Consider the following 19,455-nt stretch of genomic DNA (forward strand, 5'->3'; position numbering starts at 1 on the left):
AGCCAATATGAGCCGTCCGCCAGTAAGGTCATTAAATTAGGCAAATGGTAAAAGTTGCATGATCCCTTTCAAAACCAGGCCGAGACCTAATTTATGGCCAGGTTTCCTATCCCTTATCCCTGGCCATAAAGCTTTTTACTTTTCAACTTTTTGTCCAATTTAGGGAAAATATACCTACAAATAATTACTCATGCCAAGTTTTATAACGAAATTTGGATTCTATGCCATTTTGTTGTGCATTAATTACGAGATAGTTGCATTTAACCCCCCTTCCACCCTCATTCAGCCAAAAATTTATTAAATGAAGCCATTATGAATCTCAAACTCTAATAAAGCACTCACCATTATTACTCAACCTCATTACCCTTTTATTCGTAATGTCATACTTAAGCAAATATAGACAAACAAAAATAAATCCTTATACAAAAGTAACAGGATCTGTGTCTGTCTGTACCGAAGGATTTCGCTAACCGGTGAACGGATACGGTTCTTCTTTACAGTATAACTTTCTTATTTGTCCTGTGAAGAATTATGACTATTTTGGGGGAAGGAAAAAAATCCCCTTCCCGCCAAGACTTTTTAAAACCTATTTTTTCTTCTTGAAACTAAAATAAAAAAATGGGAGGGTCGAATACAACCTCCCTCCCCCCAATCACCTTAATTGCCCCTTTGGGACTCTAGGGGCGTAGCAGATAGTATTGTATTAATCATGACAGGAAACTTACCTTTATAGTCAAGTTCTCAGACTTTTCCGAAGAAGAGATTATCTCCACCTCCTTAGACCAGAGAGCTGGTGTCACGTAATTGCAGGTCAGCTTTTCTACCACATTCTGTAAAATTAGTTATTTCTTACATCGTATTAGCTTATACAGCTTTCTGCGGATATAAAATGTACAATTATAAGATTAAAACCAGTTTATTTAGTCCCGAGATGACGAAGGCAAGGGCTAAAAAAACTGGTATTAATCCTATGATTGTACATTTTTATATTCGTAGAAAACTGGATATAATACGATGCTAGACATAGTTTTTTCGTATGGATGAGATCCGGTTCTAATCCACTGGATATTATATAATCGGTTTCGAATTAATACGAGAAAAATTAGAACAATATTATTAGAACAATACCTACACGGCACTAGTGTTGAAAATAGACTATATACACAAAAAAAACACACAGCTCATAAGTAGGAATATATTTTGATCAGTTACAACTAATCTATATCACCTTTGATGGTCCTTTCTGTACAAGTTTGTTTGGAAATATTAAACCCCGAACAAACATATTATGCAATACTGAATTTTCAAAATAGCAGCTTTATTATTCATTTAGGATGATTTTACAATAAATATGAAATGTAGATGCCTCTTTTGGTTACAAAATTCCACTGTTATTTTTTAATTAGTCAGCACCAATAAAGCACAAGATCTCAAAAACAGCATTTGGGGGTAATACTGGTGAACAAATATATTATGCAAATCCAAAACAGAGCAACAAAAAAAAGGTTTTTTGGCACTTTTCTCCTCTTTTAAAGATTGATTATGATAAAATAATATTTTTTTAAGGGATTTATGCATTAATTATTATGAAATATAGTATAAGGTAGAAATTAATGATTTTTCTAAATAATAAATGTATGAAAAAAATAAATTCGATCCCTATCACTTTAGAGGACAGCTGCTGACCCCCAGTCTTATGGATGAACCTAAATACATGTTAAAGATAAAATTTACCCTGAAAATTATACAAAAATGTTTTTTGGTGTGTTGAAAAAATCTATTTTAAAATCTTGATTTTGAGGATGATGACCTTTAAGATGCCCCTATTGGTGGTGATGGTGAGCCAAATGTTATCAAAGTGCATGTCCATGATGACAACTTATATATTAAACTATGATCCAATTTTTGTAGTTATAGCATCCTCCAGCCCAGCATTATTAAAAAAGAAAAGAATTGCAATTTTATTTACTTCAATTCATAAGGTGAATACTGCAGTTTTTAGAAGATGGTTATATTTCTTGTCGGAAGGCCCCATTGGAGGCTGCTATGACTACAAAAAATGGTACATAGGTTAATAGACAAGTTGTTGTAATGGGCATGTACTTAGATAACATTTGGCTCACCATCACCACCAACAGGAGCATCTGAAAGGTCATCATCCTCAAAATTAAGATTTTAATATGAATTTTTTTAACTTGTTTGTACCATGCAATGGATATAGAAAATACGTGGATATTATGACAGGGGAAAATTGTCGTCAAATTAGGTTGCTAACATGGACATCACTTATTAGTCAGTTCGTTCATCCACTAAGAGAGGAAGGGGTAAAGGGGGTGGATGGGAATATCGTTATTTTAGCCAGCTACAAGTTTCACTATCTTAGAGTTCACTATAATCTGGTGTATTTTCCAAGTAATAATAAATCCATTTTGTACCACCAATAAAAGTTCAGCTTTGAAAACAACAGAGAGAAAAATCTGTGGGAGTTCGAATTATTTACAGTCCATTGTCCCCTACCTAAAGGATAAAACTTGAACAAAGCCAACTATACCTGACTCTCTTTATCAAGTCTGGACCACCATTGTCTGGCAAAGGCGGGTAAATGTCTGCAAACTTGAGTCCAGCAGCTGGCCGCCAGTTCCTCCAGCTCGCAGCTGACAGCTGACCGCTCAATCTCCAGGTCGCCGGCAACGAATATATCCTGCAGCCGGCTGGAGTTGGTTGGCAATAATTTAAAAATATTTCCTGAAATAGTAGGATAAGTAGGAAGATCCAAATAACTAAAGAAAGACTTTCTGTCTACAGAAAATTATCAAAGTGACAGAGGAACCGATAGGAATCTATTTTTTTTATGTAATCTTCAATTGCCCTTATAGTGGTTTAGAGTTCGTTTTTCAGGCGGTTAAACACTTTTCCTAAAGTTTTCTGTAGATTATGCTAAGATTATTATGAACTAGGTAACTACAACTGCTTTTTGTAGTTTTTATAATACGATTTTAAGATATTGTCTTTCTTGATTTTACTCACCTCTTAAGGGAGTGATTCTCCTTTTTTTAGTGATGACATACAGAATCCCTAGCACCATTCGCGTGTAATAGGATGTGATAAACTAACACCCAAGGATATGAGGCTAAATAACATCCATAAAACAACCAACCCTTTGATTGCACAACCTTTGACTGAGAGGTCAGTGCATGGTAGGGAGTTACGCCTGTTTATTGGCCAAGGCCTTCCTTCTCGCGCACCTGATATAGCAGCAGTAGGAACCATTTTAACATCTTTATTATTACGCAGATTCGGGCCGAGATTCGAACCTTTCACCTTCCCGACGCGACGACGAGCGGATGCTTCTCTTGTTAAGCCACGGAGATTTAAACATTGTTACCTAATAATGTGCTGATATGATCATGATTATCCAAAAACTGAGAAAATCTTGGCCTTGAAATATAACATAACTAGGTATAGAATATCGAAGACAAGTGAAACACTTTTATTAGAATTATGGTTTAAACAAGGATGACAACATCCATAAGTAGCGAAGCACAAAAAAAATCATATACGTATATCTAAAGTGTATTCATTAATTGATTTATTGGAGAAAATAAACAAGAAACCCTGTTTTATTTTGTATAATGATGACGGTCAAAGTAAATTACATAAAAGATGCTCATAACAATGGGAAAAATTATTTTGATACTGATATCCCAAAAAAGTTTTAAAATTGGACCAAAAACTCCAAAGATATGGGGAAATATGTAAAACATATAAAAATAGCAAAAACCGCCATGCTTGTTTTCTTAAAACGACAGACAATTTAATTTTTAAATCCTAACTTAATAAAATTTGGAAAATCGGACGTTATACATCAAAGATATAGAAAAATTTAAAAATAGCCAAAAACCTGCAAAAAGTAAGTCTAACCGTCATGGTTGTTTGCTTTAAACAACAGGAAATTTGATTTTGATATGTATTATTTTGAAAATCGTACCATAAACACCAAAGATATGGAGAAAAATGTGGAAAATACAAAAATAGCCTAAACCCTGCTAAAAAGCGGTCCTATCGCTATCGATGTTTTGTAATTAATTGTGCTCCTTAATGATAGAAACGTTGTCAAAAAATTTCAGCATTCTACCTTTTACAGGAGCTGAGTAAATCCCATTTCCCCCATAGCGTTACGGACTGACGGACGGACAAGGTGAATTATAGAGTAGCTTCGCTAATAAAAAATGTCTTCAACATTTTTTTTAACTCCAAAGGCTTGTTATATAAAGTTTAGCTTTTTTACGTTCGGAGTGTAAGAATGTTTTTATGTAACATTGAGTTTCTTTTAAACTACCTATTTGTATTATTTAATGAAATCTTAATATGTACAGAAAAATGCAGTTAAGTTCTTGAGATTGCTAAAAAAAGATTTCTACTGAAAAATCATGAATAGCATCAATTTACAGACAATTTTCCAAGTCTATTAAAATATAAATCACCAAATTCAATACCAGTTTTGTTAGACCGAGCAGTACGCCCCTCGATGTTACCAAAACTGGTTTTAATCTTATTATTTTTCATTTTAATAACCATGGAAACTGTTTATAATACGATGCGATAAATAACTAGGTATTATTTTATTATTTATGATTGTATAGTTATATATGCCTGACAATATCACTGGAGTTATCCAGGAGACAAAGTACAACCCTCCAGCAAAGTAGATATCCCAGGCTCTGAGAGAAAGCTACAGTTCCTGTTGCAACATTATATATGTTATTATAAAGGGGGGGGGGGGGGGGCGAAAGTGACACTTTTTGAAACCAAAACTAAAAGTCAAAGGAACTGAACTAAAAAAAGTGTTACAGGTCTGAGATTTTGCATGGCAGTTGCTTTATAGGGGTACAATATGGAACTGTGAAGAAACGGCGGCGCAACCGCCGAAAACCGCCGAGAAAAGGCAACAAAAATTACGGCGGGAAACGGCGGTTGCGCCGCCGTTTCTTCACAGTTCCATATTGTACCCCTATAAAGCAACTGCCATGCAAAATCTCAGACCTGTAACCCTTTTTTTAGTTCAGTTCCTTTGTTGACTCTTAGTTTTGGTTTCAAAAAGTGTCACTTTCGCCCCCCCCCCCCCTTTTATTCGGTATTACCTATCGTCTATTTTTTTCAATTTCAAAAATATGAGTAAAATTGATATCTAAGAGCTGGTGATAAACTTAGTTATTACCAGAGATAATAATAAACAAACAATCTTCCTAGATTACTAGCGGTTTCGTCCCTAGAAGCATCTAGTGGCACTTAAAATAGGGAAAATTCGCAACCCCCATTTTACTTTGAGTTTAAAAAGAAAAGGTGAAGGCCGTCTTTATTGAGAGGTTGGAGATACCCTCCAAAAAATAGTTAGAAATCTTCCCTTAATCTATAAGAACTAGGGCGGGTTCATATAGAACTTAGACAAAGAGGGGATGTGCAACAGATAAAACTAACTCTTAAAGAAAATTTCTGACCGAAAAAAGAATTTTAAAAAATTGAGATTTAGAATGCGACCACTTAAAAATGTAATTCAATAATAAGAAATATGCAAAGACGACATTCAAGTCATTTCCAATTATTATCTTAGTTCCTATTAGTGCTAGAGGGCTAAATATTTTTGTGCATTTCCCAGTTTAATAATGAATTTCCGACTATAAGTCAATCAAAGTTAAGTCATATTTCGCTTCCTTATCCTTTAGTTACCAACTTTTTCCCAACGACCAGACATACAATTGTATAGCTATTTGTAAATGAGAGTAAAAAATTATTGAATGAGAATGATGGCTTCATGTTGCTCCCAGGAAAGGCCTTGAGGAGTAGAATCAGGAACTTTTGTCAGTTTCAAAATATCTCGTTCCTAGCCTTAGAAATTACTAAAAACCATGATTTTAAAAGGTTATTGAGAATTGTCCAATTTGTAGAGGTTTTTTGAGGTTTTCTCAGGCTAGGAACGAGATTTTTTGAAGCGGTCAAAAGTCCCTGATTCTACTAATCATATATATAATTTGCAGATCCCCGCTTTGGTCTCAGAAGAAAATGTCCAAAATCGACCTAACCTAATAAGAACCTTCACTGTAAAGAAGAACCATATCGGCTCAGCGATTAGGTAGATCCTTCGCTACAGACAAAAACAGTTTATTACTGTACTAGATGATAAATGACAACTATAATCCCTGATGGCATTTCTGGTACACTATCGCAGATACTAAACTCTGATAATAAGCTTGACAAAACCATTTCTCCCTGATATTCATCAAATACGGTTTAGTCTTTGAAAATTGATAAAGAGCGCCATTTTTTTCGCAATATTCAGTAAAATTAGGTGCAAGCTTCTAGCCAAATGCGATTATTAGGTCAAACTGTACTTAATAAGCGCATTTGACTGGAAGCTTGCACAAAACTTTACGGAATAATGCGAAAAAATTAGCAGTCTCATTTTTGTACCTGCAGTTTCAATTTTGTTGTAAATTTCACAAAATATTTATTTTTTACCTAACCATTTGTTTATGGAAATTAACTTTTTATCCAGAGAAAATAAAAACTAAACTTATCACTTAGCTAGCACATTGCTTACCGATGAACAAAAAAGAACACATAAAATTAAGAAGCTCTTTTTAGTGCCTATAAAAAAATGACGCAATACAATACGAATGATCAATGATAGGCCAATAAACAGACTAAATTACCAATGGCAGGCCAGTATTACGTCATTTATATAAGCACTATAAAAAGCTTCTAAAATTAAGGTCTGTTCCTTAAAATATCTAATAAATATTGATAAAATTTAAGTATTGATCCCTGAGTCATAATCTCTAGTAATCTTCTAGGAATTTCACACTCCTCCGTGTCACTAGTGGCGTCTATTTGTCCAGCAATCTCCTAGTATCAGCAATTAAGGGATAAGTAAATGGGCTTACATTCAATAAGCTTGTACTTTAATTGAGACTAATGGCTTTTTTTGTCGCTAAATGGGGTTAGTTGTATTTTTTTTAGCGAAAATAGTTATAAACCTTTCCAGGACTTATGAGAAGCTATCCTGTAAAGGAGAACCACATCGATACAACGGTGAACGAGATCATTTGGTACAGAAAAAACAGAAAGACATTCTGTTTCTTTATAATAGTTATTATGCAAGAAAATTTGGTTTTTTTAATTAAACTTTTACTTCCTCTTAACTTGGAGATATTTCAAGTATAATAGGTCCTTTTGAAGGTAATGCATTAATATTTATTCCTTGCCATTGTACCTAGTGATTAGAAATAACATTACTTTATAAACAAAAGCTCATTTTTCTTATGTTAAAAATAGGTTTTAAGTTTTTTTTCCTTTCCTCTAATGACTATTTAACTTTTACAGATTTAGAATCTTAGTTAAAATATTAAAAACTTCGAAATTTTTATCAAAAATCTTCCTATTTAAGAAATGGACTTTTCTTACTACAAATTTAGGGGGTGTTTGTTTATGTTGTAATGTTTTCACATACCTACTCTTTAGGTAAAACTGAAAATTGCAGGTATTCTCTAAAAAAAACATGCTTATTGATTGATTAGCCATAGTTTCTTAGGGTTTGGGCCTAAGTAGTCATGGAGTTGGCTGAGACACTTTTGTCTAGCCACGAGGGCTATCAAGCTCCAAGTTCAAGCACATTATAAACCCATTTACACATCACATTAAGCCTGCCTTAGTTATAGCCGCCAGAATATGAGCAGCTGCAACCTGAAAGCTGCGGTAGCTGCAGGACAGCTTCGGTCCAAAGTTGTTTAGCAGGAAGGTGAGATTATCTGGCAATTCTGCTGCGTCAACATCCTAAAAAAATATTTTCAGTGTCAGGTTGTTAATTCTACAAATATTCTATCCTGAAATATTCAAAGTATACACCAGGGATAAGACAATGGCAGATAAATTGATGTACATCTCCAACGACGATACACAAAATTACCCTGCTGTAGATTATAAATAGTTGTTGAAACGTTTGGACACTCAACTCAATGAACCAACCTATTAAAATTCAATAAATAAAAGTCCCCAAAGTTGTTGAACCAACGAATAAGAAAACGGTACTATAATAATTTGGGGAGTAGTGTTATAAAAAGCCCAATACCCCCTTCCTCCCTGCTAGAGACAATGTTGAGAGCAGGGTTGTCAAATCAGGCGGGAAGTTTTGGGTCGCCCTTTATCGGTCCTTTTGGGCAGATTTGGGGGTGAAAAAAGAGGGGGGGGGGCGGGCCTTTTTTTTTTGGGTGATATTGACTATTATATAAATTAGTTATCTTTTTTGTATCAAGAGAAGGATTTTGCTGACCGCTGATCCGATATGTTTCTCCTTTCAAGTGAAGCTTTTTTCGGTCCTGAGATGGTTTTTGGCTATTCTATTTCTACTAATAAGTCTCGGTTTGGTTTTAGCCTATTTTATAATCTTTTTATATGCTGTTTACGACATTTGCCCAAAAGGGTTGGGCAATTGGGCGGCCCGTTATCGAAAAATAATATTAATTATTGTTAATTATAATTAACTACCAAGGAGGGTGAGGACATCGGACTTTAAATAAGCCTGGTACCTATAGTTAATGACCATGCTATCTTATTCGTTGGCTCAGAAACTTGGGTACTTTTATTAAAATTTTTGTTCCAAAACCTGTAACCAACAATTTTAATTTCCAGAAAAGGTACTTTTGTTTATTATCATCGGGATGTATATTGTATATAAAATCATTGTCCATAGTCTTAAAACTTAAGATCCCAAATTAACTACCTACCAACTAATAATAATAAAACGTGTCCTACTTAATAACCAATAAATGACGTCACTGGTACCAAAACACAACAATACCTGAACCATATAGAGCGGGGGAAGATCACACTGTAGAAGAAGGGGGAGAGGTGTGTGGATGATGGCCTCCCCAAGGCTGGAACATAGCAGGCTACAGCTGTATAGTTCTTCTTTTCCTGTGGACACCTGCAATAAGGGGGGGGGGGGGGGGAAGTTCTGACACATTTGCGTAAACGGTGATTATTGGCTTTATCTTTGGACTGAGAGGATAGGTTATTAGGGATAAAATCATTCTTATATGATGAATTTCCCCCAGATATAAGATTTTTTGGATAGGCCTCCAGGTTCCGGAGCTCCAGGCCTCCAGGTGGTCTCTGTACAGGTAAAATTGAAAAAAAAAAATTTTTTTTTTAAAGTTACAGGTCAACTTATAAAACAAAATATGCATCTTTTTTAATATTATTCACATATTTGAAGAAAAAATATGCATATTTTGTTTTATAAGTTGATTTTTAACTTTAAAAAAAATTTTTTTTTTTCATTTTTACCTGTACAGAGACCACCTGGAGGCCTGGAGCTCCGGAACCTGGAGGCCTATCCAAAAAATCTTAAATCTGGGGGAAATTCATCATATAAGAATGATTTTATCCCTAATAACCTATCCTCTCAGTCCAAAGATAAAGCCAATAATCACCGTTTACGCAAATGTGTCAGAACTTCCCCCCCCCCTTAATCAATATTAATCATTATTTTTAAACCAGGGAAGAAGGAAACATTGGGCTTTTTAATAAAGGTACTAGTCCCCAAAGTTATATAATAAAGTTTTCTTATTCGTTGACTGGCAGTCATTAGTTGATTGATTAAGTTGAGTGTCAAAACGTTTCAACCACTAATTTAAATTTACAGAAGGTGTAATTTTGTGCTTCATAATTGGGGATGTACATTAGTTTATCAGCCATTGTCTTATAGATCTTTGTTTTTAAACAGTCTCATAACAATACTAGTCGTTTTTATTCTACTATTCAAAATACTATTCTCCAAATTTAAATATGTTACCTTTATATACAAAGGAACAAGAACTGTGAATATTCCTTCAGCAAAGAAATCCTCCCATTCATCTCGGAGTTTGTTAGGGATAACAAAAACATCTGTTCCTACTTCTTGGTTTCCTTCTGCAACCTTTTCTGCAAGTGGTCCTTAAATAATATATGATGCATTTTTAAAATTTTTGTTTTTAATTTTGAAAAACTTTGGTACCAACCATTATAAAAGTATGTACATAAATAAAACAACCAGACTATACCTATGATTCTAATATGATTGAGGTATAATAATTTATTCAATGCATATTTTTAATGGAAGTCTAGGTAATTAACGTAATTATCTTCTTTCAAGTAAATATAAAATATTTAGAGAGGAGATTGTTTATCGTCCATTGTCCAATTCCTCAATGTCAGATTTTTACTGCTATCTTATCAAAGTCACACTAAAGTTAATAAAACACATCTTTAAAAATCAAACATCCTGCTTATTCACATTACAGCAGTTTCCAAGAACTTAAGTTGCTACATGATAAATTAACTGGAATGAAACAAAAGCAGAGAGGGAGGGGACAATGGGTTGTTTATTACAATAGGCTCCAAGGGTTAAAAATAGGAACCATCTTTTAAATCTTAAGTTATGACGCGGTGTCAGGCCGAGATTCGAACCTATCACCTCCCCTACGACTAACGGATGCTTTATGTGTTGTTTACCTTGTGACAAAGCCGGATGTGCACCACGCCTCCTCAATGCCTTGCTTACAGTGGTCACAAGTTTGGAGACGGCTATGCCGAACATGAGACAGCCGGGTCTTGAACACAAACTATCCCTGTTACATTACCAGTGTTAGTTTATTACAATTCAAAAATATTCAGTTGACATGTAAGTATAATCATTGTTGAAGTTTTCACATTTGAATCTTCCCTTTTTGTTTAAGTAATACCTTTTTCATTTTTTATATAATGGTGAAATTGTGTAAAGGTTATGCCCTCATTTAACATTCTTTAAACTATTAACTAATCGATTTATTAAATCAACAAGAATAAATAAAAATAGTTATATTCTAGTTTTTAAACTTTATCATAAAGAGTGAAATCTTAAGGTACAAACAAGAAAAATTAAGATTAAGGAAAAATAGTAAACTGTTAAATATAATACCATAAGTGCTATAACATAAATTCGAATAGCAAATAATATGTTGCTGACATATCAAGCTAATTAATATATCTACGCATATACTTAATGAGCTCAATTACAAGGTTATTCTTTTATTAGAGTAAAACACTAAAGGGAGAAATGGTTAAATAACTGTATCTACCCATCGCATACATCTTGTGCAACATTTCTATTGAGTCATTGAAATTCAACCAATGGTATCGCTTATATTATACAGCCAAGTAGCAGAAAATAATTTAGAAGCAGACGAAAGAGGTTTTTGAAAAATGAAGGGAGGTAGTTGTCTGTATATACATCTATACTATAGATATGTTATTCTTTTCGTGTAATTCCGTAAAGTTGAGTGTTGGTTTGTAGTCAAATGCTCTTCCTAGGTCAAACTGTTCTTACATAAGAACCATTACATATTTAGGTATACATTTGGGCATAATTAAGAACATTTTGACTTAATAAGAGCATTTGACTAAAACCCGGCACCCAACTTTACGGAATTGCAAAATTAAAGCTGGTAACATTCCTTGATTCCTCGCAACTTGCGACCCACTGCACCAGGCTGCACATGATCAGGTCCCACATCTCACTGGAGATATGCTCCTGGAACTTGGTCACTGTCAAGTTGAGAAGATTGATCACAGAACATACACGGTTCACTATTGGCCAGGGTGATAAACTAAAATAAAATATTTTACATAATCCCATTATATTCAGTCGTAACAAACCTACCCCTTTTCCCCTGTTTATAAAATAAAGTACTACAGTATTAAACTCATTATAACTAAAAATAAAAAGAATAACTCTTTGTATGTGTGTGTGTGTGTGTGAGAAATTCGAGTTGCCACATGGGAACTTGAACTCGAACTCTCACCACCGTAACTCAGTGCGTTACCACTGAGCTACGACGCCCCTTTTAACTCTTTGTATGCTTATACTTAATCTAGTAATAGGCTAGGCTCCTAGAGGCCTTGAGGGGGTAGGGGGTGTAGTAAGTCAATCCTTCTGTTTTAAATTTAGTTTAAAAAAGTAAAAGTAAAGAAGGAGACCCATATTAGCCCAGCGGTTAACGAAATTAAGATACAGACAGACAGACATCCTGTTACTTTAATATAAGGATGTATTTTTGCAACCTGACGTCTGAACTATAGAGAAGATCTGCCTCGCTTTCCTCTTTCCAATCTCTCACCATTTCTAACAAAACCTTAGGCAATAAAATGATATTAATAAAAAATTTTAAAATTGAAAAATATTTCTAAGAGGATAATACCTACCCATTTTGTTGTACCGGCGAATGGCAAGAGCGGCGGTCAACCCGACGTTTTTAATGTTAATTTTTATACTGAAACACCAAAAAAGACCTAGTTCCAGAATCTTCGAAAGCACTAGAAACAATGAATTTAAGATATACCTTGATAAACCATCCTCCTTTATTGTTAAAAAGTTAAAAATCAATATGTTTAAAATGGACGTACAGACATTCTGGTAACGATTATAGATTTTTTTTATCTTTCCAAGTCGTACCTTACTATTACTCATGCCAAGTTTTAAACCAATAGGACAATTCTAACATGCCTAAATCAACGATAAGAGCTATCCCTTACAGGCGGAGGGAACATAATTGTAGAAAAACTTCGCTTTAAATAAAAACAAGTAGACATAATACCTTAACCTCTCCAGAAAGGTCTGCAACACCAGAAACGTGGAGCCTGGATCCAGATCTTACTAATTCCAAACTTGATGAAATAAACCATAACAAACATGTTCCCTCGTCTGTTTTCAATCCTGAACAATATTTATTAAAGTTAATACTCTAAAAACAAGGATAAGAGCATCCATAGACTCGTAGAAGGGCGTCATACATTACGGTGATTTGATCAAACAAACAAAAAATCCGCAATGGTGGGCAAATAACGAGGATCTCTAATGGGACAGCTTGTCAAGTCTTTATGTTCTAGAAGTGGAGATTAATCTGACCATAATCACCATATAAAAGTGTATCTTAGTACTAAAAAGGTAAAAAAAAGGGGACATAAGCTATATCATATATCACTTAACATTAGACATAAAAATTCAGCAGAGTCCCTACAGAAGAACAGAAAGCAATTTGCTAGGAGACGAAAAGGTTCTCCATCAGGTAGTTGTCTACTAATTATACATCTATACTTATACATTAGTTGTACTTTTAATGAGTTTCTATTGTGACTTAAACAAATTGCAATAAATTCCAGAAAGCTTAAATAACTCCACATAAAAATTTAAAAAAAACAATGGGTGAAGAATATTACGTGAATATTATGACAAGAGAAAAATCCCTCGCATTTATTAGTTGGGTCGTTTATCCATTAGGAGGGGAGGGGATGGGGGAGATCGTTATTTTAGCCCGCTACAGAGTTATCTTTATCATAAAACATGAAAATCTGGTGTAAGATCCAAGTAGTAATAAATCCATTTATTCTTTACCTCCAATACTCATAAGTTGACCAGTAACAAAGCTGACATACGACACACACACTCACTCACTCACTCACTCACTCACTCACTCACTCACTCACTCACTCACTCACTCACTCACTCACTCACTCACTCACTCACTCACTCACTCACTAACTCACTAACTCACTAACTCACTAACTCACTAACTCACTAACTCACTAACTCACTAACTCACTAACTCACTAACTCACTAACTCACTAACTCACTAACTCACTCACTCACTCACTCACTCACTCACTCACTCACTCACTCACTCACTCACTCACTCACTCACTCACTCACTCACTCACTCACTCACTCACTCACTCACTCACTCACTCACTCACTCACTCACTCACTCACTAACTCACTAACTCACTAACTCACTAACTCACTAACTCACTAACTCACTAACTCACTAACTCACTAACTCACTAACTCACTAACTCACTAACTCACTAACTCACTAACTCACTCACTCACTCACTCACTCACTCACTCACTCACTCACTCACTCACTCACTCACTCACTCACTCACTCACTCACTCACTCACTCACTCACTCACTCACTAACTCACTAACTCACTAACTCACTAACTCACTAACTCACTAACTCACTAACTCACTAACTCACTAACTCACTAACTCACTAACTCACTAACTCACTAACTCACTAACTCACTAACTCACTAACTCACTAACTCACTAACTCACTAACTCACTCACTCACTCACTCACTCACTCACTCACTCACTCACTCACTCACTCACTCACTCACTCACTCACTCACTCACTCACTCACTCACTCACTCACTCACTCACTCACTCACTCACTCACTCACTCACTCACTCACTCACTCACTAACTCACTAACTCACTAACTCACTAACTCACTAACTCACTAACTCACTAACTCACTAACTCACTAACTCACTAACTCACTAACTCACTAACTCACTAACTCACTAACTCACTAACTCACTAACTCACTAACTCACTAACTCACTAACTCACTAACTCACTAACTCACTAACTCACTAACTCACTAACTCACTAACTCACTAACTCACTAACTCACTAACTCACTAACTCACTAACTCACTAACTCACTAACTCACTAACTCACTAACTCACTAACTCACTAACTCACTCACTCACTCACTCACTCACTCACTCACTCACTCACTCACTCACTCACTCACTCACTCACTCACTCACTCACTCACTCACTCACTCACTCACTCACTCACTCACTCACTCACTCACTCACTCACTCACTCACTCACTCACTCACTCACTCACTCACTCACTCACTCACTCACTCTCTCACTCACACACACACAGTATTCTTTACCTCCAATACTCATAAGCTGACCAGTAGCAAGGCTGACATACGACACACAGACACACACACACACACACACACACTCACTCACACACACACAAACAGTATTGTTTACCTCCAATTCTCATAAGCTGACCAGTAGCAAGGTTGACATACGACACACAGACACACACACACACACACACTCACTCACTTACTCACACACAGTATTGTTTACCTCCAATACTCATGAGTTGACCAGTAGCAAGGCTGACATACGACGATAATGAACCAGTTCCAAGATTAAACCTAAAAAAAAAGTTAAAGTTAAAGTAGGGAAAATGCCTTGGCCCGTAAAGAGACGTAAATCATTAGCATGCATAGTTAGGACTTCTCAGACAAAGGTCATGCAATCTAAGTGTTGTTTGTCTGTTAATTACCCTAATATAAGTTGTTACCTGGAGGATAGTCTCAACAGTGTGATAAGAATATTATATTGTTTAGTAAAGTCTTCCTCCTCAGGTTTTATAAATCTGTTCAGTCTTAGATCCCAATCTATTTTCCAATATACTTAAACTTTCAATATTATAATATATCTTATTTGAGAAAATTTTTGGAAAATAACTTGAAATGGAATTAATGAAGGAAAAAGAATAGCGGCCAAATTATCATGACTACAAAAGTTACTTTTTATTTATGATCATATCAACTCAATAACTGACTCACTTTGACCGATGTTTATCCTTGATTTTCGTTGTGCTTCGCTACTTAAGAATGTTGTCATCCTTGTTTTTAATTGTTTTAGTGAGATTTCAGGGAGTGATGGGACATACGGCTGTTCATTACACTAGTCCTCAAAGGTTTATAATACCTAACTTTTTTCTTATTCCAAGGTTTAACCACATTAGAGACTGTTCTTGATTTATGATTGGTTGGTTCATTTAGTTCAGTGTTCAAAAGTATCAACCACTAATTATAATCTACAGAAGAAGTATCCAACATTGGGAATGTAGATTCGTAGAACTATTTATCGGACATTGTCTTATCCCTTTAGATCCCTGTATATTTTACTGAAAGTTTAAGTTGTTGTTCCTGAATATCTGTAAGTGACCCCAAGCAACCAACTCAAGCCAAGAGAATACATCACATCCTAAATAAAGTTTTTGATCTTTTTTTAATGCAAATGATTTTTTCGAAAACATTAAAATCATAAATATACAGGGTGTTTTTATTTAAATTAACCAAAGTATTGCTTTATTTAACCCACTTACCATTGACGAAAATAATCAATATCTCATTGTCTTCACTAAAAAAGAAAAGAAAATGAGATATTCTTTAACTTCTGCCAATGGTAAGTGGGTTAAATAAAGCAATACTTTTGTTCCTTAAAATAAAAAACACCCTGTACTATACTGTAGGGTAAAGCGGGGCGAACTCGGTCTTTTTTTCGGTTTTTTGAACCTGCAAATCGTAAAAATTATTTTTTTTAAATGGGACCAAGACCAGTAGAAAGATCTCGGAAAAGTCGATCAGGTCCTAAAAGGACGTAAACCTAGGACTTTGGGAAGTTTGTCAAAATTGATCTCTAAAACGGCACCGACTTCGCCCCGCCTTGAGGCGAAGTCGGTAGGGCATTTTCAAACTTCGAAAAATCGATGACGTATTGATTTTATTACAGCATGCCCAAAAGGTAAAAGTTGCTAAATGTAATAAAGAGTATGCACAAAAAATTTTATTAAGATTAGGTCAATTTTTTCTACCAAAAAAAATAATTTTTCCGAAGTACGCGAAATTTGACTTTTTTTTTCGAAATTTTTTTTGATAAAAAACATAAAAATACTACTAGAAAAAATAACTTTTTATGACTTTAAAGGCCTGATCCTTTAAATTAAGGCAATTTTGAATAGATTTGGCAAAAAAAAAATTAGTTCTATTAGCAAAATTTCCTTAAAAAATCAAGTTGAAAAAAAGAGAAAAGTTTGGCAAAATCTGTGGTCGATTTTCCAGCTTCAAAAAACCTATGACATATTGATTTAATTACAGCATACCCTAAAGGTTAAAGTTGCTAAATGTAATAAAGAGCATTCACAAAAAAAATCGGACAATTTTTTCTACAAAAAAAAAAAAAAATTTTCTAAGTACGAGAAATTTGACTTTTTTTCTCGAAAATTTCACTTTTTTATATAAAATTGAAAAAGTTAGTATAAAAAGTGAAAAAACCGAATTCGCCCCGCTTCACTTTTAGTAGATTTAAGAAAAAACTATACAAGCTTTTTTAAAGTTTTAAACGGAAATGGATAGCCTATTAGATTATTAATAAGTCCCCTGAAGACGTCTAAGCTCTAGCTCTTACCAGTTTTTGTCCAACTTACCGTTTTTCCGACCGAAGCAAAAAAAATCGAAAAAAATTTTTTTGTCGTCCGACTTTAAGACCCAATAAGTACCCTAAAAATTCATCTCACAAAAATTTCATTTTATACTTTTTTGTAGGCAATTTAATAAGGAACAAATTTGATTTGATGTTTTTTTCTGTCAGTCGATTAGAACATGGAGAAAAATGTCATTTAATGAAGGTGGTCAAAAAAATACCGACTTCACCTCAAAACCGAGATCGCCCCGCTTTACCCTACATAATCTCTGAAATCTTACTTTCTTACATAATGCTACTAAATCACCTTCAAGGACGTCCAAGCTATTTTTATTTATTTGGGGGAGGTAATCATCCCCTTTACCCCCCCCCCCCCCCCCTTGGAGTCCCTGATCAATCTCTTTTCCTTAATTTTCTTTCAAGTTCTAGCCCTAGAAAATCTAGTTTTTAAAGATGTTTTTCTGTTGTTACAATTTATCTTGTATAAACCTACATTATCATTGCATTTTTCAAATATTCTCTGTTCAATAATGTCCAATGTTTTCTTGCTTAATCTTGAAAACAGAACAGTGGCTGATCTACTCAATCTGAAACAAATCAATAATTCTTCAATTTGTGGAAAACATGGTAGGTATTTTTGAAGACATTAAAATTATGAGAAAAAGAGGTATGATATTACTTGGACCTTACACCAGATTTACATGGTCTCTAATAAAGTGAAACTTGCAGCGGGCTAAAATAACGATTCCTTCCCCCCCCCCCTCCCTTCGACCAATTCTATCTCATTTCCAACCCTCCTTTTGGATGAAAAAACTGACATTAAAAAAGTTCAAGGTTAGCAAACTAAAACGACGACAATTTTTTACCATGTCATAATATCCACGTATATTCTACATTCAGTATTTTTTCAATTTTTGGAAACTACAAAGCAAATAAGATAAAATTACCTTGCTTCTAAGTTTCTTATATCTGGTGATGAATTTGTGTCTTGAACCAGATTGTTCATGTAAACAACGGCAGCAGTACAATCCAAGAGATTTTCCATTACATCACTGAATTAGATATTAATCAAAATGTAGCTTGGATAAAAATTAACTATAACGCAAATAATTTATTTTACTCAAACTTTAACAATATCAAAAGACACATGCACTCGACTCTATAATGAATGCTTTTTTCCTTGCGCCTGTATATCATACAGACACCTAAATTTTATAAGACAACTCTTAGTCTTAACTCTACAAAAACTAACCAGTCTAGACTTATCAAGTTAGGTTATTGTTCTTAATTTAGTTTTTTTCCGTATATTTTCCGTAAACTTAGGTGTAACCTTTTAGTCAAGTGCTCTTATTAAGAACAGTTTGACTTAATAAGAGCACTTGACTACTGGGTTACATCCAACTTTACGGAAAATACGCGAAAAAAGACCCTCTTACTATTATTTCTTTGTTACATACAGGGTGAGTCAGAAAAAACTGAGTTTTTCAATTTTCAGAAACAACCAGAAGGAATACAGAAAAAATAAGGGGGGGGTTTTTAATGCAACCATCTCGTAATCAGTGATTAAATGGCACTTAGAATTCGAATTTCGATCTGAAATTTTGCATGAGTAATCCTTGGTAGGTCTATTTTCCCTAAATCGAACAAAAAGTTGGAAAAGTAACGGCTGGCGGCTGGCAGCTCAGCCGTTTAGCCGTTTTTTGCCTATTTTCAGGGCAAATTCATCAATAATTACGTAGGAATCAACTTTTAAAGACATATTTTTGGTTTAATTCATGGTAAATGATAGCAATAACCATTTTTTAAATTTCTAGTTCCATCTGCTAAACGGCTAGAACCGGCTGGGAGCTGCCAAGAGTATAAAGTGTAGATATGGCTTGTGACGTGTCTAGGGGTAGGTTTTTATGGCTGCTGAGCTCAAAAATACTTCCAAAAATAGTGGCCGCCCATCCATATGGCAGCTGGGTAACAGCTGCAGCTCAGCTGGGAGTGGCCAAGAGTAGAATGAGTAGATAGGGCTTGTGACGTGTCTAGGGTAACAGCTGCAGCTCAGCTGGGAGCAGCCAAGAGTAGAATGAGTTGATAGGGCTTGTGACGTGTCTAGGGGTAGGTTTTTATGGCTGCTGAGCTCAAAAATACTTCCAAAAATAGTGGCCGCCCATCCATATGGCAGCTGGGTAACAGCTGCAGCTCAGCTGGGAGCGGCCAAGAGTAGAATGAGTAGATAGGGCTTGTGACGTGTCTAGGGGTAGATTTTAATGGATGCTGAGCTCAAAAATACTAC

The 19,455-nt window shown here is 34.9% G+C and overlaps 1 protein-coding gene across 1 annotated transcript in view; it reads right to left on the minus strand.

The window, feature by feature from the left end:
* Positions 1-19,455, minus strand: part of LOC145312176 (E3 ubiquitin-protein ligase listerin-like) — a 38,975-nt gene that overhangs the window by 3,019 nt on the left and 16,501 nt on the right. Inside the window, exons 10-27 of the mRNA XM_080151363.1 lie at positions 18,119-18,223; positions 17,665-17,758; positions 15,896-15,953; positions 15,262-15,358; positions 15,042-15,112; positions 12,669-12,787; positions 12,136-12,206; positions 11,528-11,681; positions 10,549-10,663; positions 9,851-9,990; positions 8,855-8,980; positions 7,705-7,830; positions 6,820-6,903; positions 6,197-6,264; positions 4,654-4,740; positions 3,386-3,438; positions 2,552-2,745; positions 726-830 (exon numbers count right to left, since the gene is read on the minus strand). Of these exons, the coding sequence (XP_080007489.1) occupies positions 726-830; positions 2,552-2,745; positions 3,386-3,438; positions 4,654-4,740; positions 6,197-6,264; positions 6,820-6,903; positions 7,705-7,830; positions 8,855-8,980; positions 9,851-9,990; positions 10,549-10,663; positions 11,528-11,681; positions 12,136-12,206; positions 12,669-12,787; positions 15,042-15,112; positions 15,262-15,358; positions 15,896-15,953; positions 17,665-17,758; positions 18,119-18,223 (1,867 nt within the window). The remainder of the gene's footprint in view (positions 1-725; positions 831-2,551; positions 2,746-3,385; positions 3,439-4,653; positions 4,741-6,196; positions 6,265-6,819; positions 6,904-7,704; positions 7,831-8,854; positions 8,981-9,850; positions 9,991-10,548; positions 10,664-11,527; positions 11,682-12,135; positions 12,207-12,668; positions 12,788-15,041; positions 15,113-15,261; positions 15,359-15,895; positions 15,954-17,664; positions 17,759-18,118; positions 18,224-19,455) is intronic.

Source organism: Acartia tonsa, chromosome 2, assembly GCF_053477335.1.
Source record: "Acartia tonsa isolate MP-2025a chromosome 2, ASM5347733v1, whole genome shotgun sequence".
Classification (NCBI taxonomy): domain Eukaryota; kingdom Metazoa; phylum Arthropoda; class Copepoda; order Calanoida; family Acartiidae; genus Acartia; species Acartia tonsa.